Below are 22,548 nucleotides of genomic sequence, written 5' to 3'. Positions count from 1 at the left end.
TAGAGGAAGAAGCTTTAAAGAACAAGAACTCCAGAAAGCTACACAGGATTCCCCTGATGTCCTTAGTAAAACACCAAGCTACCCAACTAAAACAAGAACAAGGAGCCAAACCCAAGGAAAGGTTCTTAAGCTGAACAGTGACCAGAGCCAAGAAAATGCTAGTGATCAGGTAATGAGATTCACTGAAGACCCATGTTTACATACTGAAGAAAAGAGTGCTAGAATGGCAGTTACCAAGGGTGGTCTGGACATCAAAACGGTTTTCATAAAATGACTAAGGCCTAATTTGTTATTTACACCTTAACTCATTCACACTTTTATAGTGCTATTTTCAGAGGCTACAAGATACATGTAACAACATTCTACTGACATCATACAAGTTACGTATCTATATTCTGGTATTATAAAATGTTCTAAGTTTTCATTTCTTCTTTCTCTCTCTCTCTCGCTTTAGTGGGATTGAGATATGAACTCCAAGTAGTTGGTCTACCACTTCAGCCATACCTTTAGTCCAAATTGCTCTGGGTACTTTGGAGACGGGATCTCATGAACTATTTGCCCAGACTGGCCTCGAATTGAGATCTTCCCAATCTCAGCCTCCCAAGTAGCTAGGACTACATATGACAGCCACCAGTGCCTGGCCTAAGTTTTAATTTTTAAAAAGGTAAATATTCAGTAGTCACAATCTTCATAAACAAAAACTCACTCTGTAACTTGAGTGTTAAGGATTGGAGACTATCCATCTTATAACGAATCCTCTTTAGACCTGCCCCAAGGAAAAGATGCTTCATAAGATCAAATTCATTCACAAGCTAAGCCTGGGCAATTCTCATCCCTCACATGTTGTGGGTGTTCCAGTGTTTCTGAGAATGTGCCAGTCCCATGTTAGAAAACCACAGATTTCAATTCAAGTTCTGCCAGTCACTAGTTGTTTGACAGTATACTAATTTTCTGATCTTACTTTATATAGTTGTCGGTTAGTTTACTTAAAAAGAAGGAATTAACTAATTGGTGCATGGGTTAAAAGAAATGCTTGGAAGTTCTGAGCAATGACTCAGAACTTAACTTCTCTCCTAAAACTGTTACCAATTTTAGACAAGGAAATCTGGATATTCCATCATTAGTTGAGTTCACAGAACTTACAATTCCATCTCCAAAGGCATCTTACTCAATTCCCTTCAGTTAGAAATATAAGTATTCTAAAGTCAAACTACAGAAAATTTATAATGTAAAGATACAAAAAAGAAACCTTGATTTTTCTGTGTATATAATTCTATTGTCTTAAATTGCCTTTAAATAATTTGTATCTTTTTTTTTTCAGTTAACGTACTATAAGCAACTAATATTAAAAGACTATAAATACTTGTGAGGCAGAGATGGCTAGGTTCAAAGCCAACCCAGGAAAAAAAGTTAGCAAGGCCCGATATGAAAAACAAGTCAGGGGGACAGGGAGTGGTAGGGAAGAGTAATAGAGGGGGTTAGAATGATTAAGGCACAATATATTAACCAGTCACTGGTGGCTCACGCCTATAATCCCAGCTACTTAGGAGGCACAGATCAGGAGGATCGTGGTTTGAATCCAGCTGGGGCAAATAGTTCATGAGACCCGACCTAAAAAAACCCATCACAAAAAAGGACTAGTGGAGTGGCTCAAGGTGTAGGCCCTGAGTTCAAACCCATGTACCACAAAAAAATATAAACAAACAAATAAATAAAAGTACAACAGATTTACAGGTTAAATACCAAGGCAAACCTCCACTGAACAAAGAACAGACACTAAAACAATAAAGGACAGAAATATAAAACAGATGTTAAGGAAAGGGTAATAGTGGGAGGGAGACGATAAAGAAGGATAAGTATGGTTGAGGTACTTTCCATATCCATACAGATATGGAACATTAAAACCTGTCAAAGTCATTTTAAGAAGGGGAGTAAGGGAAGAGGGAAGTCAATGGAGGGGATGAACATAATCAGGGTACAATATATATATGTTCACAAATGCCGTATGAAACCCCCTGTGCAACTATCATATACTACTAAAAATGTTTAAAAGAAAGAAAAAAAAAAAAAAGAAAAGAAGCCAGGCATGGTGGTACAAGCCTACAATCCCAGCTATATGGGAGATATAGGAAGGAGGATCACAGTCCAAGTTTGGCCTCGGAAAAAAGAATGTAAGTAAAAAACAGCTAAAAGAAAAAAGGGGTTAGAAGTGTGGCTGAAGCTGTGTAAGAGCTGCCCATAATGGACAAGACCCTGAGTTCAAATCCCAGTCACCACACACACACACACACACACACACACACACACGCACAGGCACGCGCACACACACACACACACACACACACACAGAGCACATTAAGTGCAACTGTCTTCTGCTTCGGATAAATTAATTACAACTTTTCACTTTGATTCCTAAATTCACAGAAACCTGTATCACTCTAGAAGAGATCCACAGGGGTATGTACATGGAGCTGACATAACGTGGTAGTGTAGAGGGGAGGGGAAAAGGGAAAGAGACCCCTTGCAAGTGTAGGGTGATTTGCGAACGAGAAACTAAGGTTTGCACTTACACCACAGAGTATAGTACCTCCATACCATTCGTTATCTTACTCCGACACATATCCATACATATAAATAACTCTGAAACCAAGTGCGTGATTACCACTCAAAAGGTTCCCGGCTAAGTGCCCAGCACGAAAGACTTGAGCATTGCAGCTTCTCAGTTGTTATTATTAAGTATGTTGCTTGCTTCTTTTAGCAGTAAGGAGAAAATGTATGTGGGTGAGGGCTGAGGGAGGTGAATGTGGGAGAACAGGAGGACAAATGAATTTTGACTAAGTACTCCAGTCACTCTGAACTTTTGTAGTCAATAGATAAGATGAACCAACTACACCTAATGCCTTAGCAAACAGTAGTAGGATAAATTGTTTTTAAAGTTAAATGAATGCATTTTTATGTTTTAGTTTTTTAACAGAACAATTAGTATTACTTAAGACTACAGATTTCTTAGGAGTTAATTTACGGAGGTAACAGATACTTAAAAGCAACATTTTAAAAGTACTTTAATATTGTCACATATGTATAGTCCTAATGATAATTAATTGTAAAAAACCACGTTACTACTCAAACAAATCAAAATACAATATACTTTTGTTGACTCGTTTAACTTAAGTATAATTACCTTAATACTGACACAGTACGGATGGTAACACTGACCACACTGGGAACAAGCAAGTAATCTTCCTTCTGCTCCTTGGCCAAAACTGCCACAAACCACACACATATCCTGAAATTAAGAACATATGAACCTATTTTAAACTGGAGATGAAGCTATCAATATACAAATTTTATTTTTTAAAGTTTCTTAATTAATACAGAACTCTAGCCAAATTAGATATATGCACAAGACAGAGTAAAAAAGGGTAAGGAGGAATCCAAAAGTGGGAGATTAAGTTCAAACCTGATGCAAAGTAAACTTGTCACTACTAGAAAACAACACAACTGTGTTGTGCATAGAGTTTTCTTCTTCGTCCTTATTCAATGAAATATCTGCCGTAGACACCTGCAAAAAAGACAAAATACATCAAACATGAACTTGTATTTCTTACTTGTATTGCACTAACTGAAAAGCTTCAGAAAATTCATATCCAAAATACCACTTATATCAAGGTCTAGATTAACAATTCCATATTACATTACTTTATTATTAGTAGTATATTAATGCCAAGATACTACCATAAAACTGAGCCATGACACTTCTTTGATTCATTGAATTGTCACTTCAAGAAACCTTAGCTGGGTGTGGTGAGACATACCTATAACCGCAGGCTGAGGCAGAGGATCAAGAGTCGGAGACCATGGAATGGGGAGGCGGTTGAGGAGGAGAAACGATGGGGACAATGTAAATAATGTACAATGCAAGCCTAACTGGAATTGTCACTATGAATCCCCCCTGTATAATGTATATATCCTAATAAAAAATTTATTAAAAGTAGAATTTAAAAAAAAAAAAAAGTTGGAGGCCAGCTCAGCAAAACCCTGCCTCCAAAGCAAAGAAAAACAAAAAGTGCTGAGGACACAGCTCATTTGGTAGAGCACTTGCCTAGAATGCACAAGTCCCTGAGTTCAGTCTGCAGTACCAACCAGGAAAAAAAACTAAAATAAAATAAACATTGATCCAAATTGAGATGTGCTATTAGCACAAATGTACTAAAGACTTAGTATCACACTTTGTATGTATTGTTGAAATGGCAATGCTTTAGATATATCCATCAAATGACATGAATTAAAATTAATTTTACTTCTCATAACCTTTATGTGACTTACTAGGAAGTTTCAAATTGCATATGTGGTTCCCATTATATTTCTATCAGAAAGAATTGCTTTAGGGTATTATTGTAAATAAAATAATTATATTATTAGCCAAAAGATTATCAACTGTCTAGAACTTAAATGACATTCAGAATTTGAAAAACCAGGATTTTAGTCAAATAGTAAAGTTACTATGTAAAATATTTATCAAATATGTTTTTCAATACACACTTAAAAGAAAGCCCAATATGACAACCAGCAAATATTGAATCCTAAAATATAACAAAGACAGTCAAAAAATCGTCAATGTTTTTGAGTCCATATTAATCTGCAACATGTCTAGTTTTTCCTGTGAGCCTTATTATAACACTGAGAGCAACCACAATCAAAATCTTTAAATGCAAACTTAACAAAACTTTTCAAACAGATCTGAAAGTGCAACAAGAATTTGATTCTGTTTTTAAATTAAAGAGCAAATATATTACATACAGGCTCTCAGGAGAAGGTTGGCATAAAAAAGACTAAGCCAAAGAGAAAAGGAAGAAAAGAAAGGATAAGAAATTACAAAATAGAAACCCTGACCAGAGGTTCAAAAAACAAAAACACAAATGCAAAGTAGAGACATAGTAAAATTTAAAGGAATTAGCCTATTCCTGTGACTCTTAGGACAGATGAAATTGTCATCGTTAATATAGGAAGCAAGCCTCACCCCTGGCAACACAACAGCTCCAATTCCACTTTTTAGTTTAGACCTGCCTCTGCCACCTCTTCCTGACAGTCCTGCACCTCGAGGTCTCCGCTTCCCTGGAAATCCAGACCCACGGCCCTACGTAACAGATAAGGATGAGTCAACATTCTGTAAAACTGCAAAGAAATTTTCAAACTCAAAAATCAATGAGAGAAAACATTTCATTGAATGTTACACAAGTACTTGCTTTGTCTTTTATTCTAATTAGATGACATTCAGAGTGCAGGCTTATTTGTGTCTTTAAATTTGTAATTCCGCAACTAAAAATATAAGTATAAAATGCTTGTAACTTTAATGAGACATTGCATCTGTCATTGTTAATGTTCTCATCAGCAGACCTTGGCATTATTTTTTGTTTCCTAATCCGAATTTCTAGATAAATTACACTCAATATAAAGTAAGAAGAAGGAAGAACTCTGTAATAACTACACAGGGATTATGGCAATGGCTAGCATACACTGCGTATTCACTGTATACTGACCTCAGCACTTTTTGCACTCAACCCACAGACACTCATTTTAGAGATGGAACTACTGAGATAAAAAGCTTAACTAACTTGCCCAAAGTCACTGAGTTAGCAAGTCTGGCTCCATCCCTGGTTTTTCAACCATTATTTGGCAATGTTACATTTCATCAAAGTTAATTTCTGCTAGTGTAAAAGGGTATTCTTCCTATCAATAAAATTAAACCAATATCCTCTATAATTCAATAAAATGAACATGTCTAATGTCTAGATCATTCTATCATAGTACTTAGAGGGAAAATTAAAGATTGTAAGAAAACTGACAAAAAGTAAAGGCTTTGCTTTAAATAATCTGAATAATACATATGTGAAATGAGAATAATTTACCTGACTTTTTACCCAACACAAGAAAAAAATCCTGTGGGAAAATATGTTAAACTCCTAATATTTTAAAAGCCATAACTACCATCATTTTGGGATTCTTTTCTCTTTACTTGATTATACTCAGATTTATGCATTACTTCCTGAAAAAACAAAAACATAAACTTGCCCTCTACCCACAGAGATATATATGTATACTTAAAATTACTTATCAGGAAAATTCTTTTTGATCTTTGTTCCCCTAAAACATTGGATAATATATCATATCTTCAACTGATGTCACTTATCAAGGTTTGATATGCTGAAGTAATACCTTATTTAGCAGAATAGTTTCCAAGGCAAAAACTTTTAGTTATATTGTAAGAATAAAACAAGAAACACCAGAACAAATGGGAAGGAGGACTCTGTTTTTTTCCTTTGGTTTTTGGCAAACACATACAGCCACCTTTCAGCTCTGAAACTGCCTCTCCTTATCTTCTGATCCTGCTCTCCTTTAGGTCCCTTTAGGTCTCCTTTAGTCCCTGGAGAGGAGCCTCAGCTTTGAATAGACATGGATGAAGCATTGGACAGGTTTTTGTTTTATGAGTATGAAAGGTTTTTTGAAGTTAAAGCAATAATTTAAAATCAATAATAATCTATTTTCTTTAACATCTTATAATGCATTAAAAGTAAGTAAATACTGGTGATATTTATCACACAAATGTCAAATGTGTCACCTTTTATACTCAAAAAACAAATAGTTATACTTCATTATGTAACTATTGGATGGTATCTGGGTGGGCTAAAAGAATTCTTCCAATTATAATAGAAAACACAAAGTATAATCTAGAACTCCTTCGAAATCCTTGACTAATCTAAACAGCCTTATTCTAGAATTATATTAAATACAGAAGATGGGTAAAAATTACCTTCTCTAGTCAATAAAGCATTTTAACTTTCAAGGTAATCAATACTTTTTCAAATTAAATTTCACCGTTCTAAATGTATCAGACTAATTAACTTTCTTCAAGGACTAGGAGAATCATCCACAAATGACAGGGAAAACAAGCTCTACAATTTTGAGGTGAACACCAACAATGAGATCTTCTAAAATTATGGTAATTCTCCTCCACCTACACGTAATAGAATGGAGTTTTTCTTTTTCCTTCCTAAGTAACAAAATTTTACATCATGAGTGAGCAAGTCTCTAATTATATTTTGGCCTGTGTAATAAGGTTTTCCCTCTCATAGAAACACTGGTAATGACAACAAAACAACTGACCATGAAAAAAGGTGTGAAAAATTTACACTTGCAGAATTACAATTTAACTTCCCCTCATCCAGATCTTTAAATGCAAGCCTTATTTCTTTACACTAAAATTTTCAGATCAAAAAGTGGCTCTGGAAGCTGAGTCTAGAAAAGAAAGGTTTAATTTTTAACATCCAACAGGACAAAACAAACCAGAAAGAACTGATACATGAATGTAAGTGCAATTTTATTTACCACTTTGATGCTCCAAATGGCACTGCCAGGAAGCTGCCTGGGTTTAAAAATTTCCCGACTTTCTGAAATGTCTGGGGACCAGGAAGGTGGGTTCACTGTATTATGGGTACTCCAAGCCCCCTAGGATATGGCAGGTGAGAAAATAGATGTATAAAACTCAGCAACATAAAAGATCAAAGCCAGCAACTAAAGAATTTTAGAACAGCAAAAACAAATGCAAACGTATGGAAATTTAGGACAAATTGCTTCAATACAGAGCAAGTAAGCTTATCCCTTATAGTGGCTTCATGCTTACGGGTTTACAGCTATGATTTACATGATAACTTCATTCTGGAGGAAGTTTCACTTCACTAAAATAGATGACATCAACACTGACTCACCAATTACAATGACAGCACCAAATATAAGACAATCACACTTTAATAATTAACAGTAGAGGAAACCAGGGATTATCTTCTTCTAATAATGTAACTGTACAGAAAAGGAAAACAAGATGACCTTAAAAGCTTTAACCTTCTGAATAACCAAACCACAACACTAAGAAAATGCAATCCAAAACATGAGTGATCAATAAAGAGGGATCACTTTAAAAATGTGGAAGGCTGGCTTATAACATTAAAATGCAAATACCATTTTAATCTTAAGTGTTTAGTTACACTTCCTGGAGTGACCCAATAGTAGGTTTTTGTTTTGACTTTGATTTAGGGGAATAAACATTTCATAGAAATTATATCCAAGGGACTAACTTGACAAGTGAAGAAATGTTAAAGCAAATTGTCCTAAATTTGTAAATTAAAATGCCTCAAGCACCTATTAACTACACAGGAAACAGTATGTCATTTAAATACTTAGAGTCAAGGCATTTCACTTCCAAATAACTACGTCCAGCAATCTGAAGTAATCTGATGAAGATGCCAAGGAGCATAAAGAAAAATGTTAACTCCACAAAGGTAACACTTTAAAGAAAAACATAAAAACAAATGTCAAACAACAAAGAACCTAGTTTGAATTAGGTAATTCAAGAATACATGTTAATATTTCACCAATTAAATGACCAAAACTTAAGATATACAGTACTTACCAGATTTCTACAGAATCATCAAATTTGTAAGAATCCTATTAATAACATAAAAATACCTCCCACTGAGGGGAGTCAATGAAATAACAGTATGTAGGGGGAAAAAAAAAATCACACCAGAGAGAAACTGGTGTCACTTTTAATTCATAAACTCAAGACACACAGACGTTAAGCCCAGTCCCCCAATGCCTTTCCAGAATACACCGACTCCTGAATCCCTAGAGTTTAACCAGACAAAAGCCCAGATCCTAAACAGTAGTGTGTCCACAATGAAGGCCTTAAAGGACCTCCTGGGAGTTGTCTCCCATATTTACATTTCTAGCCTGTTCTGACATCTCAATTCCTTCTTAGTATTTCCAGCTTGTCACACAAAACCTCTTAAGTTTATTACATCTAAAATCTCTCCCAAAGGCCAAGCACAGTGGCTCACTGCTCTAATCCCAGCTACTCAGGAGGCAGCGATCAGGAGGATCAAGGTTAGAGGCCAATCCCAGAAAAGAGTTATCAAGACACCCTATAAGCAGGGCGAAGTAGCTTGTGCCTGTCATCCCATTCCTATGAGAGTCTATAAGAAGACCTCTGTCTAACTAAAGCAAAAATGTCAGGAAGAGTATCTGAAGTGGTGAACACCTGCCTAGCAAGCATAAGACCCTGAGTTCAAACCCCAGTACCACAGGGGAAAAAATCTCCCTCATAACTGTTTTCATCTAGCCTTTCCTATTCTAAAAAATCCTATCTAGTCACGCTCCTCTGTCCTTTGTTCCTCTCTCTGCCACCTGTTCAATCCAAATTATCAATAAATCAAGAACTTATCTCCAGCCCTGTGCAGCCTACTCCTGTGCATTCACATCCAGCAGTCCAGTCCTGGCTGCTATCATCCCTCAACCCACCTACTGCAACCATACACTGGATTTTCAGCTATTGGACATTCTGCATCTTTCCTGCCAGAGTCCAGAGAAACTTGGGAGAAATGTCAATTCATCCAGCAAGTCACTATCCTATTTTGAACCTTGACTGCTCCTCAAATACAAACCTTTTCTCACTGCCTCTCTCCACTCACAACCCTCGACCTCCCTGCCAGTCCATCTTCTCTTCCCAACTTCCTTGGTATCCTTCAAAAATGCCAGGTTCTTGAGAACCCCTCACTGGGACAATTCTGAGTCCTCTGAAAAATGGCTGGCTGCTTCTGACCGTTCAGGTGAGGCCTTTACTTAGCACTGCAAGTGAGCCGCCATCTCCCTTAGAACATCTGCAACATCCTCTAATTGCATTACCAATTTATATGGGATAGAAGGGAGAGACAAAAAAGTCTAAGTTTAGTTCTCTCGACAGTTCCATGGGCTTTTCTTTGGGGATCTTAGCTAGTACGTATCTTAAATTCCTTTTGGTAGATCTTTTCCAATGTTGTTATCAGTAGACAGTTCCCAAAATATACCATTAAAAAGTCAAACTCCAAGATAAAAATATTGAATTTTTATGAATAATTTTCTGGTGATGACTTATTATTCATTATAATTTAAAAGTTAGCTTTTATGCCAAAATTGTATCGCATATCAAAAAGTATTTGTATTTCATATAACACAGATGAACCAAATGAAGGACAGTATAGATCAAAAATGTTTGGGTGCCATTTCAGGGATAATTAGGAAACTACTCAGCTGCAATGAAGAATTTATATACTAAAATCTGGGATAATTATATCATGAATTTTAATAATATTATTATAAAACACTGATGATAGATTATGTATAATTTTACAGAAACTTAAGAAAAGCTAAGATTGTATGTAGATATTTTGACAAAGAAATTACTAATATATTCTTTAAACCTTTAAACTGAAATACAGTTGTAATTATCAAAGTTCAGTTATAAATTACCCCTTGGATCCCAGCTTTGATCAAAAAGCACTGACATAAACCACTCAGAAAAGATGTGCTTCACCTGTTGCAGCTTGCTACTCTGTCATTACTTGCCACTGGACTACAGCACGACAGGCCACACCAATTTTGTTTTCTATTATGTTAAGTCCTGTGTTTGGTGGCTCTTGAGCACTATTTTCTTCCTAAGGATCTATTATCTTTTTTGCACACATGTATGATGAAGGAATTCACAGCACTGTGCTATGAAATATGAAATACACTAAACCACCAGTTACAGTCTATAATCTTGTATTTCCTCCCCTATTAAAAAAAAATTCATCTAACCAAAACATCCAAAGCACTGCTACTCTTAAACAATCTTCAAATGGAATTAAGAGCAAAAAAAGTGCAAAATGTATCCAGGAGGCTGAAAATTATTGAGAGCGCTAGGAAGAACCAACTTGCTTTCAAATCCTACAGAAATTTTAAATACTACTATCTGTCTGACAAGGACTGAAATGGATCTAAAGAATGGTTAACCCCCTAAACTGTTTAAAGTTAGAATTAACATTCTTTCTCTTTGAGGCCACTTTCTACGGTTAAGTTTATCAACCAGTACGTCATACAGGTATTACAGGGCTGCAGGGTAGGAAAACTGGAACAAAAATGCCAGGTGAAGGACTTCTATTAAATGTCAAATCCTATTGCTGGGTGTTAAATATAATCAATATCAGAATGATAACCCAAGCGAATGCTTTTGGTTTTAAGAGCAGCCAGAGAAGTTGTAGAGTCTGAGGCAACTTCACACTGTCAAATCCTAAATCAAGGGCTGGGGGCGTGGCTCAAGTTGGTAGAGTCCCTCCTAGCAAGACCAAGGTTGTTATTAAACAAGTCCAATTTAGGGAAAGTGAAAACAATGAAACAGAGCAGAAAGAAAGACAACTAGTTAGGGAAACTAGGAGTTTATCATTTGTCTTTTCAGTAAATACATTCACTCTCTCATGTATACACTGGAGTGACATGGAAACACCTCATTTTAATGACTTACAGAATTCTTTTTACATAAAGAAATGTTATATCCATAACCAAGCCTTCAATAATTTTAGAATATAAAGTGGTTAGTACTAGCAGCAGTTTGGGCAATGGTTTTAGAAACATCAGTATGGGCAAAAAGAAAGTCCGGTACTTCTAAATCTGCCTTCTCTTCTGTCTTCAGATTGGCATTCCAAAGGGCTGGGTACTTTTTCTGCACGTTTAAAACTGTGGCTTCCTCTTGATTTGGAATGGCGATTGATGGACTTTAACCTGTGTGGGGCTTGTCTTAACCATTTAACTCAAATTCAGGTGAAGCCTGCGTCTACCTAACAAGCTCCCACGTGACAACTGAGCAACAAAGGCTGTCTTAACCTCTGGAGCACATGGCCAAGCCTGGAAGCCAGCACTGTGTTTTCCCTGGAACCCTCTCTTGCTTTGTCACAGTTACCCTGAGGCTTCCTCTACTGCAGCACGTCACACATCCTGTACACAATGGGCTGCTTGCTAGCTCTAAAACCTGTGCCACCATTCCGGGGTTTGAATTGGGGGAATCTACTACAGATCACATTTACTGTGCCCAGTGTTTCACATGAGCCAAGGCCTGCAGTTATTTCAACTGGTATGTTTCAGGACAAATTGCTATTAGCCAATCTGTTTGTTCTAGGGCCACCATTCCAGGCTACATATAATACATGATTGTCATACCTTCTCAACTCCATTTTCACAGACTATTACCTGAATTAGTCTACAATTCAGTAAGTAAATAGTGGCATCTGCCACAAGTCAAGTGCTTTAGATAGGTTATCATTAAGTTCTAACAAAAACCACGTGTTGTCTTTTCATGGCTAAGTTAAGGCAGTTTCACAAGTTAACTTGCTAAGTGTCACACAGATGGCTGTGGGAGGCTAAGGCTTCAATCTAAGCAAACGCATTATGAAAATTTTCATGCTGATTTTATTAATCAATCTTTCCAAATATCAACTAATTTTAGCAAAAACTGGTATAAACAATACAAAACACTTCTAAAAAGTCACATTTTTTAAGGGCAGCGTTATATTTAAATTAGAATGTATGTGGAAATCACTGCAGGTATCCACACTGCATTTTATAATCCACATAAAGAAGATAAAGATTATATTTTCTGCCTCCAGACATATCAGAATCAGAAATCCCCTCTACTGGATTATGTATAGGTTATACATTGATAATGATATATGCTGAAAATACAGAGTGATGTATTGCTACAATAAATAGTTTAGTAGTAACTGGTGTCAAAATGGGTCCTGAGCCTGGTGCAGTGACTCACACCTATAATCCTAGCTACTTGGGAGGATAAGATCAGGAGGTTGATTTCAGTTCAATACCAGCCCCAGCAAAAAGTTAAAGAGACCCCATCTCAACCCAAAGCTGGATGTGTTGACACATGCCTGTCATCCCAGCAATGCCAGAAACCTAAAATAGAAGGACTATCAGTCTGGGCAAAAAGTGAGACCCTTATATCCAAAATAACCAGAGGAAAGGGGCAAGAGGTGTGGCTCGAGCAACACTACCTTGCAAGGGTGAGGCCTGAGTACCATCAAATAATAAATAAACAAATAGCAATATTCTTAGCTTAGCAATCTTAAATTTAACTGGCATTTCTTTCAATTTCCCAAGTTTTCATTATCTCAAAATGTTCTGCCTGGCACCTTGCAATAGTAGTCACTAGTTACGTATCGTTACTGAGCACTTCTAATGTAGCTGGTCCAAACTGAGAAGTGTTTTAAGTATGAATCACAAGCCAGCATATAAAAGGGATGTAAAAGCTTAACAAGGCTGGGTATGTGGCTAAAGTGGGTAGAACACCTGCCTACTAAACTTCAGGCCCTAAATTCAAACTCCAGTACCACCAAAAGGGGTAGGGGGTGGGGGAGGTCAAAAAGTCTATAATCCCAGCACTCAGGGAAGGTGAGGCAGAGCATCTCAAGTTTAAGTCCAGCCTGGGCTACATAGCAAAACTGTTTCAAAACAAAAACAAAACAAAAAACCAAATCAAATATAATAGTAAAATAAAAAAGGCATACAAAGTGTTTCATTCATTTTTGCAGAGTAAAAGCTGAAATATTTTAACTAAATTAAGTTAAATACATATTTTACAATTTGTTTCACCTGTTTATTTTTTCATAATGACTAATATAAAATTTTTAATTGTACACATGTGGCATTCTTAAGATATGTGCATGTCTGCATGTATAATAGGACAGCACTGGCTTACCCTTCTACTAATTTATAACTCAAGATAATATCAACAGTTTGATCACTAGCTATCATATCAAACTTTAAATCTTTCAGATTTCCTTTGTTTCTAATTGAAATGTTCATTTAATTTTGATATCAATGAAAGTTCGTATGTTAGTAAAAAGTTATTAAGATCCAATCACTATGAAATAGGACTTAAGAAATAAAATTTCTCAATCTTTGGATGATATTGAACACATTGGTAAAGATAAAAAACTGTTGATAATCAACAAAATATAGAATGCTAGTTATACTGACAATCAAAAAATACCTAGAAACCAGTTTCTATCACAATCACTGCTGTGAAAATCTACTTCAATTTTTAGCCAATACCTACTGCCAAGAATTTATAAACAAAACACTAAATTAAACCAGAAATGTAACACTGAAGGGCTGGAAGAGTGGCTCAAGTGGTAGAGCACCTGCCTAGCAATGTGAGGCCCTGAGTTCAAGCCCTAGTACCACAGAAAAAGGGGAGATGGGGGGGAGAAGAGGAGAAATAAATAGTGCAAAAAAAAAAAAACAGGAAAAGAAAAGAAGTGTAACACAGAAATGCCTGGCATCAAAGAAATTCACGTAACAAAATAATGGAGCCTAATATTTCCAACATATTGACAGGTACTCCCCTATATGTGCCTCAGCAATGGACAAGCCATCTTGTCCTGTTCACTTCATACTCTCCACAACAACAGAACTGTGTTAACAAGTCACTAGCACCAAGTCAGGATTGTTTTGCTATCTAAAACCAAGATTAGAAGATAAAAGCTGAAGGGAGCTAGGGGCATGGCTCAAGAGGAAGAGCACTTACCACAACCACCTGGGCTCAAACCCCAGTACCAGGCAAGAAAACAAACACCACAAACAAAATGTTAAAGGGAGGGAAAACACGGCCTACAAATGATAAAAGTAGCAATGAGATCATGGCATATAAATGAGAAAGTAGAATCATACCAGATTTGGGAACTGAAAAGCAACATAGCAGAAGCAATAACAAATATCAGGATGGGATGAACCAAAAAAAAAACAAACAAAAATGCATATACAATATATTGGAACATAAGTCAACAGGAGAAAAAAAAAATCGTCCTAATGTATTGAATCTGGTTTCTCAGTTGGAACAGAAGTCTGCAAATAAGGAAATATACCAGTAAAATTAAACAGAAAAGTTTACGATACAGGTAGACATGGTAACATGCATCTATAACCCCAGCTATTTGGGAAACTGAGGCAGAAGAATCACTTGAGCCCAGAAGTTTGAGGCCAGCCTAAGCAGGATAGTGAGACACAGTCCCCACAAAAAAACGAACAAAAAAATCAGGTATGTAAATGTCTGAACTAAAAGTAAATTTAAGATTCAAACTTCTATTGCTAAAGTTTTTTCCAAGTCAACTACTTGTGACTATTTTTAACAACAACAAAAAGACTTATGGAGGAAGAGAACTGGTTTGAGAAGAAAAATCTTTTGGCAGAACAGAAGTAAATGTCAAGGGAAATGCTTAGGCAAGAAGCACACATAAAAAGTGTTTAGTTCACACACATCTTTGCTAGAAAGCAGTGGGTAACCCAGTGCGACATTTTGCCTTTGATGTGTCTTACCTCTAGTAATAAATATTATCTGGGATTTATTTTGAGGAAACTAATTTTCACATTAAAATAAAGTTAGATTTTTTTTAAAACAGCTTAACCATTCTAAAATTAGTTGATCAAGAGTAACATATTATTTCTATGAAGTCAAACTATAATTACTGGCAACAATTTAAATCATGAGACTTAAAACTCCATATTATGACTAAATATTTCTCTAATGTTTGATAGCTAACCATTTTAAAAATACTTCAGAAAGTAGCAACTGTGTAGAATAAATATTCATAACCACAAAATCTTCATTTTGATGTGTAGTCACACTTAAAATGAACTAGAACTTATCCCTACAAGGTAGAATCCACACTACTTAAAAACAGTAAGATGCTGAGAGCAGTGGTCAACACCTGTAATCCTAGCATTTGGCAGGCTAAAGCAGGAGGACCTTAAGTTCAAGGCCAGTCTGAGCTACATAGTTGAGACTATCTCAAAAACTAAGGGCTGTGGATACAGCTCAATGGCAGAATAATTACCTAGCATGTGCAAGGCCCTGGGTTCGATTCCCAGCACTTACAAAGAAAAAAACAGCTAAGAGGAGTTCCCTTTTTGAAGAACAGCAATACAGTTCTAAGATTTTTCCATAAAACTCTTGAAAGTAGTCCTAAATGGGAAAAAAAACATCCACAAGAGTTTACAATTTGTGTGTGTGTACATATATATGTGCATGTGGAGACAGGGGAAAGGAGAGAGAGTAAGGGAGAGACAGATGGACAAACACAGCATAAAAAAAATTCCCTTCAAACATCTTGATGCTTATATGTAGTTAAAAAAATACATACTGGATAACATCAATGGATATATTACAGGGAAAGTTACTATATACACAAAACTTTACTATTTTTTTAAAAGCTCTATGATCACTGTGGCACAGAACAAAAATTTTAAGTGCCTTCTATTAGAAACTATAATCAAATAGATCACATTTTTATGTACCACCTAACTTGAAATTCCAAATAAGATCACTTTAGGTTTAGTAAATTACATTCGTCATTAACAGTCAACATGACATCTGTGTTCTACCTGCAGACTCCAAGAGTTGCCCTCCAAACCAAAGCCATATGTACACTTCCTTATTTACATAATTGCTCCAACATCGTTCCTGTCAACATCACGAGTATCACCCTACCTGCTTGGATCGGGGTCTACCAGGAGAAAATTTTCTTTTGGTAATAGCTGGTTTACCCATGCCAATTTTTGGAGTGACTGAGACGTAAGTTGTTGGCATAATGTTTCCAGCAGAAGAGTTGAGGGCTGAAGGGCAGCCATGCAGCATGTCATGTGAAGGCAAGTCTGAAGGAAGTGCTGGAGAGGAAGACATGCTTGCCTTGCTTATGCCTGCTAATGAAGAAAGTGATGAATCTGCTTCAGATGGTAATTTTGTAGATTTGTCTCTCTCACATGGATCGTCTTTCACACAATCCTCAACTGTAGAAGTCCTTTCAAAGTCTATCAACCCAGTAGACAACTCTGAATTTTCTTTCTGTTCCATTTCTTTTTGTGCCCTTTCTACAACCAACTGTTCTTTAGAACCTAAAGAAGTACTTTCCACACTTTGGGACACTAAGGCTTTTGGTGGAACCGTGACAGATTCCATGGTGGATTTTGGAGGACTTAGTTCTTCTTTGGATACCACCAATTTAGTTTCCTCTAACAACTGCAATTTCTCGTGCTGCACAATGATCGGGTGTGTAAGGACTTCAAGGTTTTCCATCACTTCCATTTTGTCTTCATTTTGAGCTTCACAAATAGTCATCATTTTAGAAGAAATTTCCATTTTTTCACTACCAATTTCATGAGAAATCTCATTTTCCAATTCAGGATCCATTTTATTGTGGGATGATTCTACAAATTCAGAATGTTTGTTATGTTAGTGTACACAGGAATTTCAAAATGTCTAAACAATAGGCATAATGTATTTGACTAAACTATGTTGTATCAGAAGGTATTCATTAAGATAGGCAATTATTAAGTTAATAAAAGCCAAAATACACAAAGGCTTTGGATTAGAATCAATTCACACCTTCTAAATATACAGGTTTAATAAGATCCTTAGAATTTATGGTAATTTCTGATTTAAAAAAACATCAAGAGATTTAATTACTAATTCTATTATACATACATGACATTTGATAATTTAAGCACTTATGAAAGGATTAAAGTCATATCTACCACTTGAGGCCCACCCCCAGCACACTTTGCTTTAGTTATTTTTGGAATAGGGTCTCACATTTCTGAATAGGGTCCAGGACCGCCTGGACCATGATCCTTCAATTTACATTTGATGGTTAGTTAGGATGACAGGCACACACCACCACACACAAGTTTTATTGGCTGAGAAAGGGACTCATGAACTTTGTGTCCAGGCTGGTCTGAAATCTCAGTCTTCCTTATTCTCTGCCACCCCAGTAGCTAGGATTATAAACCTGAGCCACTGCACCCAGCCATTGTCAATTCTTTTCAAGAAAAGAAAAGCTTAACTGAAATATTTAGTTACTCTAATTTGCTCCGCAGCAACTGCAAAAAGTCTTTGGGCTAATGTACTTGAAAAATTAATTTAATGGACAATTATCTTATAATTCAACCTAATTACGCAGTATGAATATATTGCTTACCAGAAATAAGAAGATCATCTGTGTCAAGACTTCCTGGTGGATTACTCTTTTGTTGCTCTTCAGTGTGGACTTGAACTGCTACGAATAACATATTATGGAACCTCCAGCAAGGAGCCAAATATTCTCTAACACTGCTCCCTCAGCAATAATTTCAGTAAGAGCTTTATCTTACTATGAAATGCCAGTGTCCAACGTAAACAGAAAACATACTATTTTTTAGCATGTAGCATGCAAAGATGAACTTAGGAATCTGTATATGTACTGTGATAAGATCTACTGTAACTTTCTTACTTCTCTTCCCTTTACATCTTTATGAAACATAACATTTAAAAAGTTGTTAAAGGTAAACTTAACAAATTTCAAAAACTACAAGGCTTGTCATGTATACACTCAAACTATGTAACTTAACATACAACATCTCAAACAACACAAAGACTTTCAAGCAAGCCTATTATTTAATAAGCCATTTCCACACGACATGAAATCTGGCTAATTCCAGATCCCCAAGTTCAGTAGGAGCTATTATCAACAATGCAAAAGCTTAATTGAAATGTCACTGAAATAATCTTCATGAGGACTGCTGAGATGACCTGATAACGATAAATTTTTCATTATCTCAGCATGAAATACCTCACAATCAGTAACAGCTCCAGTTAACAATTACAAGAACGAAAGAAAAAAATTTTTAATGAAAATCACTTGATCCTTAAAGTGCATACTTATGATTAAAACTAGATTACAGATGAACTACAAACATAAAATGCACTTTGTCCTAAGCCTCAGATTATTTTTCTAAAATGCTCCTCTGTAAACAATTCACTAAGTGACTTTGAGCGTTCAAGTTTAGCGGACACTCACAAATTCACTGTCTACAATTTCTTCACGAGTAGGGTACAGCCGTCATCACAAACACTCTTACCATCTGGAACAACTCCAGGTGTGCCATCTTTGTCAACTGCTCGCTCCAGAAATACCACTTTATCTTCAGGTCCTTCAACTTCCATTTCATTGTTGTAATCTTAACAGAAAATAATTCATTCTTTAGCTTGATGATGAGTTTTTCTGTTTTGTTAACTAAGCCAACAATTATAATCTTAGTCAATTGAGAGTAAACTATCACCAGCAATGCACAAGTTTTTCTTAAGATATTTTGTTTTGACTGGAATACATATTTACATTTTTAAAACAAAAATTACAATGCATTGAAAGTTAATTATTTATATGTCAATTAAAAACATACTTTACAGTCTGGGATCTAGGTCAGTGATAAACAAGGCCTTGGATTCAAACCCAGCACCACAAAAAAAAAAAAGGTTTGTATAAAGATAATTGATGTTTTTTAACTGTATGTATTTATTTACTTACTTATTTACTTGGGGGAGGGGGAGAGGACAGTACTGCGGTGTGAGTTCCAGGCCTCGTGCTTGCTAGGCTGGCACTCTAGCCACTGGGGGCCATGCCCCCAAGCTAAAGGTCTCCCTTTATACGGGAGTGGGTCTGGGGCCATGATCTTATTTTTGCTTTCCCATGTAGCTGAGATGACAGACATGCACCACCATATCCAGCTACTGGTCGAGATGGGATCTTGAAAACTTTTTCCTTTTTTGCCCAGTCTGGCCTCAAACATGATCCTCCAGTCTCCACCCCCTGAGTGACTAGGTTTGTAGGCTTGGGCCACCATACCCAGAAGAATTTTCTTACTTTAAAGGGCTATCTCACTACTGTATATTAATGGCAATAGCATCCTGGAATGAACTGTTAGTAATAAGATGCTCCTACCTAAACCCCTTGTAGATGATAAAATACGACCTTGATAAAGGTTTCCAATCATATTGATAAAAATAAAAAACATTTTGGTGAGCAGGTCTATTTTTTAACCTCTTAAGAATCTTGTTATTAAATCTGTTCAGAGTAAGATAATCAAATTATGAAGAACAAACTAGGTCACATGGCCACAGCTAAGGAACTATTAGCTTAGTGAACAGCTGAAGGAAAGCACACTAGACTTGGAATTCAAGAACAGGACAAGAAGAAGCAAGGTGTTGTTTCAGTTATCAGATTCAGAGACAGCCAAGACAGCAGACATACATAAAGAGTGAGAAACTAAAAGCTGGGCATGTTGGCACACACCTGAAATCAGGAGGCTGAGCAGGAAGATCACAAGTTCGAGGCTAGCCTAGGCTACATAGTATGTCCCTGTGGGGGAAAAAAGTAAGTTTGAGAAAGTGAGAATAGATAGGATTTGGCAAAAAGATTCCCTTATTATGAGTAAAGTAATATGGTGGTGACTGGCTGTTATGTTATGGGGGAAAAAAAAAAGTTTACCTGTAGTGAGTTCAGCCATTCTCACTTCCTCGCCTGGCTGTAAGGGATCCATCCCAGCTCCTACGTGTTTACAATACAAGCAGATATACTCTTCTTTAAGCTGAGAGTCCAGTTCATGATCTGTTGGTTTGTCACATTCTAAGTGAACCCATCTGCAGTGATAAGTATATTTAAATAAAAACTTCTAATTTAAAGTCAAAGTGGTATCTAGGGAAAGGGAAGGTTAAAAACTGGATCTGAGAAGGGTTAAAGAGGAGAGAGAAATAGTTTTATGGGCTGGCACCTGAAAAAGGTTTGCAAAAAGACTGGCATTTGTGATGCCATTAGAATGGAGTTGACATATTTTGACTTCCACATTTTTAAACCATCTCCTCTTCTGTGAAAATCATCACTTGTCACTCTGAGTGCTCATTTCTTGTTTGGACTTATCTTTTTGCCCATTCATTTCCTTATGCATTTCAGATGTATAAAAACATAATTTAATTCCATCTATAAGAACGTCCAGTAGGAAAGGGTTTGCTAGAATGATACAGGCTCAGAAGTGTAAAGACCTTCAGTAGAGTAAACGTCAAATAGATCAATAGCTTTCTTCTTACCTCTTACATATGTTGCAATGCAGCATGTCTTCCTGCAATTCTGGATGGTAGCACTTTCCACAGAAAGGACATAAGTTATCCTGCTGTTGGTAGCACGTGTCACATATCAGGCAATTGTGGTGCCATTGAGAACTAGATCGTGTGCCACACTCCACACATATTCTGCAATTCTAAACACCAGGAAAAAATAAAAACAAAAACAGTTTGTTATACATTTGCAATTGGAGTTCTTATGTAAACCCTTTTGAAATCAACAAAACATTTGCAGATTATATATTAAGCTTTAGTTTTCTTATCAATTTAGAGTACATGCTTTTGTAAAAGGAAATGTCTTGAATGATGTCTGCACTCACAAAATCTTCACTAAAACTTCCAGGAAATTTTAAACAGGGACTGGGGATATCCATGAAGACATAAATGTGGAAGAAAGATACCAAAAATATAGCAAGCCAAACTTCAAAAATGAAACATATTCCAGAATAAGGAAGTGACTTTGGTAGAAAAAGGCCACTCAACCCACTATTGAAGAGAAAAAGATGATCCTGTCATAAACATTGCATTTGCTTCTAGACAGAACTAAAAACAAGAACGCTTATGACAAAATTGCATGACCCATTCCAGACAATTTGAAAGTGAAAACAATCACTCTACGTCAAAATTCAAAGATAGTTCCTCATATTTTCAAAATAGAGTGGTCCTGCCCCAACAAAATGCAACTGATTCTGAAGTACAAGACCAGCTAAAAACTAGCCAAAACCTTTTCTGAGCCTGTGATCTAGCCAGCCTTAAAATCCTGGGCACAAGAGCACTAGTAGTTCACTCCTGTGATCCTAGCTACTCAGGAGGCAGAGATCAGGAGGATCAAGTGTTGAAGAAGCCAGCCCCAGGGAAATATTCCTGAGATCCTATCTTAAAAATACCTAACACAAAACAGGGCTAGAAGAGTGGCTCAAGTGGTAAAGTGCCTGCCTAGCAAGCATTAAGGCCCTTAATTCAAATCCTAGTATCACTACCCCCCCCCAAAAAAAAACCAGATCTCAGGCACAAGCAAATAAACCGTCAGGCCCAAATTATTCATCCCAACTTTCCAATCTAAAACACCAATAAGAAGGAACTTTACCCTTGAAACCAATGATACAAATACTCAAAAACAGAAGCTAGCAGTAACTACAGATCTGTTAGTCGTATAGATTTAAAATGGATAAACTTACTGATGTAAAAATCCTAAATAAAATATTATTAAACACACTTCAATACCACATTAAGAAAACAAACTATGTCCAACTGGGATATATAAAAGAAATGTAAGACTGCTTCACTATTTAGATATTAAAGTCTTTGGAAAAAATCAAAATCCCTTCCTAATAAATATTCTTCAGAAAATAAAAATGGATGGATAGTTCCTTAATAAACACACATCAATTGTAAAAGCAAAATCTTATTTAACAGGGGCCCAAGAGGATGTCTTACTAAGACCCAGAACAAAGTATTGGTGTCTACAACCCCTTCTACTATTTATCATGGTTCTAGGGCCAAAGTATATATCAAAACAAGAGGCATAAGATTAAGGAAAAAAATAATAAAATTCTATCTGAAAATGACAAGGTAGCATACTTGAAAAATACCAAAGAATTTATCATAAATTAAATAAAAAGAATTCAACAACGCAGCAGGATATAAACTGTCCACACCTGGCTTGTTCTTTGGGTCTCACTAGTTTTCTGGATTTTTTTTTTTAA

At 36.2% G+C, this 22,548-nt stretch overlaps 1 protein-coding gene across 18 annotated transcripts in view; it reads right to left on the bottom strand.

Annotated features, from left to right (window-relative positions):
* Kmt2c (lysine methyltransferase 2C) overlaps positions 1–22,548 on the bottom strand; it is a 244,796-nt gene that overhangs the window by 82,561 nt on the left and 139,687 nt on the right. For 13 of the 18 annotated variants that reach the window (XM_074060240.1, XM_074060265.1, XM_074060255.1 and 10 more), the window contains 9 exons: positions 20,810–20,979; positions 20,214–20,365; positions 18,808–18,906; positions 17,889–17,966; positions 16,403–17,118; positions 7,387–7,506; positions 5,021–5,137; positions 3,461–3,562; positions 3,182–3,286 (listed from right to left, as the gene is read on the bottom strand). In XM_074060240.1, coding sequence (XP_073916341.1) covers positions 3,182–3,286; positions 3,461–3,562; positions 5,021–5,137; positions 7,387–7,506; positions 16,403–17,118; positions 17,889–17,966; positions 18,808–18,906; positions 20,214–20,365; positions 20,810–20,979 — 1,659 coding nt within the window. The remainder of the gene's footprint in view (positions 1–3,181; positions 3,287–3,460; positions 3,563–5,020; positions 5,138–7,386; positions 7,507–16,402; positions 17,119–17,888; positions 17,967–18,807; positions 18,907–20,213; positions 20,366–20,809; positions 20,980–22,548) is intronic. The other 5 variants (XM_074060258.1, XM_074060262.1, XM_074060325.1 and 2 more) reach the window with 2 other exon arrangements.

This window comes from Castor canadensis, chromosome 2, assembly GCF_047511655.1.
Source record: "Castor canadensis chromosome 2, mCasCan1.hap1v2, whole genome shotgun sequence".
Classification (NCBI taxonomy): Eukaryota; Metazoa; Chordata; class Mammalia; order Rodentia; family Castoridae; genus Castor; species Castor canadensis.
The sequence above is the reverse complement of the archived record's forward strand: the minus strand, read 5'-3'. Positions and strand labels throughout refer to the sequence as shown.